The following is a 6,611-nucleotide window of genomic DNA, read 5'->3' on the forward strand; positions in this document are numbered from 1 at the left end:
AAAAATCACGACGTTACACCAACGATCTCTCACCTCCAATACACCAATGACGTGAGTTTTATGGATTCTTGGTCCTTCGAAATTTCTCAAAATTTGATTAAAATCCTAAGATGTTTTAATCTAGCTTTAGGTGTCAAAGTCAACTTACCCAAACCCTAGATCTTTAGTATTCAGGTGCAATAAGTGGAGATAGACCTTCTCATAAAACAATTGGTTATTCCATTGGCAACATTCCATTCACCTATTCAGAGTCGACGATATGAGCTAACATAGATCATGCCTCATACTAGATCCTAGTTATTGATAATTTTTGTTCAAAACTTTCAAGGTGGAAAACACCTAGCCTCTCATTTTGGTGGTATACTTATATTATGTAAATCGATCCTTGGGAACTTAGGCACTTTTTTTTTTCACAATCTACAAAGCCCCCAAGAAGGTTTTAAAACGTCTTGAACATCTTCGTATGATCTTTTTTTGGATGGACACTCTATTAACCGAAAATTGGCATGGATTACAAGGGAAAAATTACCGCATCCAAAGACAAATGAGGCTTAGGTATCGGTAGCTTGAAAGCCTAAAATTACGCCTCACTCGGTAAATGGTGGTGCGGGTTTAAAGCTAATGGTCATAACATGTAGTGTAATGTAATTCAAGTAATACACTAGATATAGGGCAGATTAAACAATTTAAATTCCAATAGGTTGACCAACGATTATTGGAGATCTATAGTCAACATCCCTAATATTTTTAGCAAAATCAAATTTGGAATTTTTGGAAGTTTGCTCATTCGCAACAATAGATGGTCTAAAAACTATATCCATCTCAGTCTTTCTTAGTAGCTTCTTACATGCACTATGCTCAAGGGTGAACCAATGCCAGGACCGGTCCAAACATATATGGGGCCCGGGGCGAAAAGAAAAAAAATTGCCCCTTAAAAACAAATATAATAAAGATTCAAAAAAATATCATTTTTTCTTCACTATACACTCGTTCAATTAGCAATAACAATCAAACCAAATTTTTTATGTTTTGAGCTACTTTGAGTTTGAACCAACTTTATGCCAAAAAAATCATTTAGGTAACTTATGAACCCACGGATGCTATTTCTAAATTGAATTTAAAAATTAATTATTTAATAAAATAATATTTCAATAATTCTTATAACTTATAAATTGTAATATTGAATATTTCAATAAATTTTTTAATTTGTAAGTATTTAATTACAAAGTAAATGAGAAGTATTTAATTCGGAATGAAGATTTTTGAAAACTCTTTTTTTTTATGCATGATTCTTGTTGGCATACATTTGATTGATTTTTTTTAAAATACATCAATTTTAATCGGATCTTACCACCTCTATAATCTTGTATTCTATAACTTTTTTATTTCTTATAGAAAATACATACAGGAAACTGGATACAGAAACATATTTTCATTTCTTCTCACTATAAAAACAAATTTCATGAAACAAACAAAATGTTTAAATGAACAAATAGAACATGAAGTAAAGAAAATCTAAATTCCAGATGAACAAATACAGTCAAACACATTCAAAGACAACATTAAGTCAACAATTGGAACAAAAAGAAAAATAAAAATGCTCTCAATTTACACAAGAACAGGTCACACTAAAATCTGAATGGGTGTTGTATGTATGCAAAGACACTTTCCCATGGCTTGAGCACGCCACCAACAACTACTGTAACAATAATGAGTAAAATCAAAATAGCAAGGATTGGAATCTAAATAAAATATCCAATAGGTTATTTTTGTATTAAGAAAATACCGAAAATATCCCTTAGATCTTTTGGTATAATAAAGATTGCATATCCCCTGAATCCAATGGCAATTGATTCAATAACCACATAGGCATTGAAACTTCATTTGCTATCACAGTAAAAAACACATTCTTGTAATAATCCAGAAAAAGGACCAAAGTACCCTCAGAACTTATTATTGCACCAGACGGTCCAGACTCGAAAGACTTCAAATAAAATCCGAAGCCCCACCTGTCTAATATAAAATCAAATATCCGAACTAACCAGAGAACTATCACATATGCCAAAATTCATAAAAAGACTGAAATGCCCTTTTTCCAAATTATTAAATGAAGACTTCAAATTCCTTTGTAAACATATCCTCTTATCTTTCTTTTTCCAGTGAAAATAACCCAGAACCATAAAATCAACTTTAACACTATCGAAATTTATATCCACCAAAAAAAGACCAAATCGGCCTTTATTTCGAATTAAGATACTAATGATCTTCCTTCTAAATTTAATAACACATTTATACTGATCAAAATACATCAGGTAACTAATTAATTTTTTTTTATTTAACAGTAAAAAAGGTAAGATGGTTTAATCACTGCATAAATTTGAATTGTTTACTTTGTAAAACGGTAAAAGATTACAAGTATTTTTTTGTATATTGTAGAGTATTTCTATATTTTCACAAGAATGATGCTTAGTATGCAATGAAAAAGTGAAATATGATGATTCAAAAAATTCAATCACTCAGTAAACAATTTTGAAAAAAAATGAAAAATACCAAAATCTTGTTCACTTTACGTGGATTCCAAGATGAAGTAAATAAGGGAAATGTGGATATTCCTTCACATGTATCAAGTATCAACACATGGTCAACCATAAAGCTCATGTTAAACAATTTGTGCCAAAATCCACGACAGCAACCTGCAATCCTCTCCTCATCCATAGCCACCACTGCAACATAGATTAAAGCTAAAGACAGTTTAGTAATTTTAAATTTATTAATTAAGAGATTTATGTTTTTTTATGTAACATTATCACTGTTTATTCAAAAAAAAATGTAAATTATTTTTCAAGATATATGAAATAATTTTTATTTGTGAATTAATGAAAAAGAAATGATATTCTACCAAAAGTTGAAGCTTTCTATCATATTAAACCAAAAAACATTTTAAAGTACAATTGTTACCATTTATCTATACTCATAATTTTACATAAACAGGAATAGTGATCTAGGGATAAAGGAGCGGGTAAGACAAATCATACTGGAGGTTCATTATACACATCAGTAAGTCTAAGGACTTTTTATTTTTTCATAGTTCTTATAATCATTATATATTAACTTTTCATTATGGTTTTTATTATTATTGTATGAGTATGTAAAATTCTTTTACTTTAAATGTTTGTGTAATTTTAACTTGATTTTGCAGAGTGTTCATTATGCTTCATACTCTCAACTATCACCTCTTCCTCATGAACCAGTAGATCGACAAAAGTGCCCACATTCCTCTTGATTCAGCTGCAGTGAGTTCAAGTATTAGAGCTTATTAAATCGAGTCCTTTAGTTATTACATAAATTAAGTTTTCCTTACTTTTGATTGACTGTAAATGTTATTAACGAAAAATGGAATGAACATTTAAAAAAAAAAATTCACATGCTCCAATTTACCCCTTCCAATTATAAATTTAAAGAACAAAGCTAAAATCGGTAAAATTGAAAAACAAAAACTTATCAATAGGGATTTGAAAGCTATAATGTTACTATTTGTTAGACAATGAAAATACATACACTTTTTTGAACTATTTTTCCATTTATTTTTGGGAATGGTCATTCAAATTAGAATGGTTTAATAGGAAAAAAGTTAAGAAATCGGTTTTTTTGAAAGTACAATGCTATTTTCTTCATATGATACAAAGTTTGTTGTCTATTTTATGTTTTTCTAGAAAATAGTTTGAAACACAACACAATAGAAACACACACAACACACATACACTAACACATATCAAGCATATTTTTGTTTTGGATTGAGAAATAGAAGATGAACAAATTACATATAAAGTACATAGGGAATGATTAATCTAAGTAAAAAGAAAACTAACATGTTATTTGTTGTATATGATGCAGGGATGAAGAAATATATATTGGAGCTCTATAAAATATAAAGAGAATGAAAACATAAATTTATAAAAGATCAACTGGATTAAAAATGTAATAATATATAGGGTAATACGTTACTGATTTTAAGGGATGAAGTTGGTAAATTTTTAAAATTTAATTAATTTATCCTAAATAAGTAGCACTGGCATGTATGTTTTTTCGGATTATAAGGGGTTGATACCCAATTTAAAACGATCCGAATTAAATGACAGGTAAATATGAGTAAGTTTTGCAATAATTAGAATTATTTTTTCTTGATTTAGTGGGAATAATGTGACTGTTTCTACTGTTTAATTGCACAGAATCAAGGATGAATAACCGAAGTTAAGTAGCACAAGGGTACAACCAGAATTTCAGTATGTAAGTACATTACTATTTCGTACCGAACAGTCATGTGTAACCTGATTGGATATCATAAAGTAATGCATCTGTAGTTTAGATATTATAGTTTATAAATTAAAAATTAGAAGTTATATCTGAAAAATCATGGGATAAAAGCACGAAATGGCAATCTACTTTCATAAAATGGACCCTAATGAAGTGTAATGACAGATAGGTGGTCTTTCTGTAACACAGTGCCCCACACCCACTCATTACTCAAATATTTTAGAAAACCTCTTCACAAAACTTTGTATTTTAACTTATTTTATTTGAACACTTGTATTTTCAATGTCACACATAATAAAATGCCATTGTTTTTCAACCATCAACAACAGCAAGTGCGGACTCCAGACATGAATATCTTTACCTGCTTATTATATTTGTTTTTGATATAGTAGATGTGAATTCCTTCACTGTAAATTGTTTTTATAAAGACTGATTACTTATTTATATAATAACTTTATAAAGTTTATCAGTTTATGCCATCATGATTTAGTTTTTACCGGTTTACACGTTATTTTTTATCTATAATTTTTAACGAAGGTCAATTACATGATATAGCAGGAAGAAGAAGAATATTGAATAGTTATGCAATAGAAACATGAAAAAGATGTGAGAATATTTCACCATACCTAATCGAAGAATGGATGTCGAGTTCGCTGTTTTATTTTCTTCTGCTCCTGCACTGCACTGCACTGGATATGTGAATGAATCGATTTGTGAAGTATGAAGCGAGATAGGTGAGACTATTTAACCAAGATAATTGAAGACTGTTTTTAAAATTTAGATATATTACGTTATATAAGGTAGTGATAATCATTTGGAATAGATAGTTATGGATAATAAATGTGAATTTATATTGATATATACATAATTGAATAAGGTTTAATGAGTTTCCATTTAAAAAACATGCAGGAAATAAGATATGACAGCTTGCCTTATGAAATCTTGAATCGTGAATAGAAAAATAACAAACACCCATTTATTTCGAAATGAACTGAAGTTGCTGAGAAAATTGAATCAAAGGGCGATTTTGAGAATTCAGTTAGACGATAGGAGCGGGAAAAATCGATTGGGGGAGGCTGAGAGAATGCCACGTGGCAATGAAGGTACTTATTTATAAGAATGTTTGGTAGTAGAAATCAAAATTAGTGTAAAGATCTTAAATGTTACGAATTATAAGAATGTTTGGTAGTAGAAATCAAAATTAGTACCTCCAAATCAGTAAGATTGCAATGATGGATGAATCCAAAAGTATAATCGTAGTATGTGTAGGTGGTAATAATGCCCTTAGTTGTGTTCTGACTACTGTTGTCTTCACTCCAATAAACAACTGTATCTGAACCTGGTTCCTCCATTGTCACCCAAGATACAATCATTGCCTTCCCCACATGATCACCTTGGGTTATATGAACCTTGATTTAGAAAACGGACAATCAATTTCATTAACATCATCGACAATACCAAGTGTAAATCAAGTAGATGCAGATGAGCTGTAAAGAGGTTCCTAAATCATACAATTAATCTCAAAAGTTGAGCGAAATGCAAATGAGGTTCTTAAATTGAACAAAACACTATCAAAACTAACCTAAAATGAAAGCGATATGAAAATGGGGATTTTAGATGGAAATCGATACCTGTTGAGGCGCATTATAACCGGGAGACTTAGTAAACACATCACTGTCAACAGGCATATCGATAGTTTTCTCATATTTTCTTACAAAACTACTGGTTGTTCCTCCATCAACAAACAAAGCGGATTCGAACACCAATAGCCCAAGAACAGAGACAATAACAGGGCACCATCGGACACTCATCTTATTCACGCTCCTTTCGATTCCTCCCAGCTAAATATGCGCAAAACCAGAAGAGCGTGAAGATAAGGAGGTGATAACTGAAATTTTCAAATTACTAATCTAATCTCCTCAAATCACGCACGAAATTGCAATTGACAGCTAAAATTTTCGGATTTATTGCATCAGTTTGAACTTTGATTCAATTTGATTCAATGGCATTTACGTAGATGAATAAATGAGCGGGAAAACTCGATTTTGGGTCGTGCAGAGTTCTACTTATTTATTAGAATTAGGATATATATATATATATATATATATATATATATATATATATATATATATATATATATATATATATATATATATATATATATATATATATATATATATATATATATATATATATCCCATAAATTTTGGGCCCCTTAGAGACGTGGATCCTGGGCGGTCGCCCGGTTGCCCACTGTCTAGACCGGCCCTGACCCACGCTATTGCTAAGGGTGTCTA

At 30.4% G+C, this 6,611-nt stretch overlaps 1 protein-coding gene across 6 annotated transcripts; it reads right to left on the reverse strand.

Annotated features, from left to right (window-relative positions):
• Positions 1 to 1,528: 1,528 nt before the first annotated feature.
• Positions 1,529 to 6,355, reverse strand: LOC111897249 (purple acid phosphatase 2). Of its 6 annotated transcripts, none has more exons than XR_002852142.2 (5): positions 5,946 to 6,355; positions 5,523 to 5,723; positions 4,941 to 5,003; positions 3,234 to 3,288; positions 1,529 to 2,723 (listed from the first exon to the last, which is right to left on the reverse strand). XR_002852142.2 is itself a non-coding variant. In XM_042902257.1 (5 exons), exons 1-5 carry the CDS (start codon positions 6,123 to 6,125, stop codon positions 2,708 to 2,710), a joined length of 510 nt encoding a protein of 169 aa, XP_042758191.1. In that variant the 5' UTR covers positions 6,126 to 6,355; the 3' UTR covers positions 1,529 to 2,707. The 6 variants fall into 6 exon arrangements, 3 of the variants coding, with proteins under 3 accessions (XP_042758191.1, XP_042758190.1, XP_042758189.1); XM_042902257.1 differs by having other exon boundaries at positions 4,941 to 4,998; XR_002852143.2 differs by lacking the exon at positions 3,234 to 3,288.
• Between the last annotated feature and the right edge of the window lie 256 nt (positions 6,356 to 6,611).

The sequence above is a fragment of the Lactuca sativa genome, chromosome 5 (assembly GCF_002870075.4).
Source record: "Lactuca sativa cultivar Salinas chromosome 5, Lsat_Salinas_v11, whole genome shotgun sequence".
NCBI lineage: Eukaryota > Viridiplantae > Streptophyta > Magnoliopsida > Asterales > Asteraceae > Lactuca > Lactuca sativa.

Excerpts from the sequence above, each read along its gene's own strand:
- LOC111897249 (XM_042902255.1), bottom strand. The coding sequence starts at position 6,125 with ATGAGTGTCCGATGGTGCCCTGTTATTGTCTCTGTTCTTGGGCTATTG. Across the intron at positions 4,999-5,522 it reads GCAATCTTACTGATTTGGAG|TGCAGTGCAGGAGCAGAAGA; the intron begins GTACTAATTTTG and ends TATCCAGTGCAG. Across the intron at positions 2,742-4,940 it reads GACATCCATTCTTCGATTAG|CTTTAATCTATGTTGCAGTG; the intron begins GTATGGTGAAAT and ends AACTGTCTTTAG.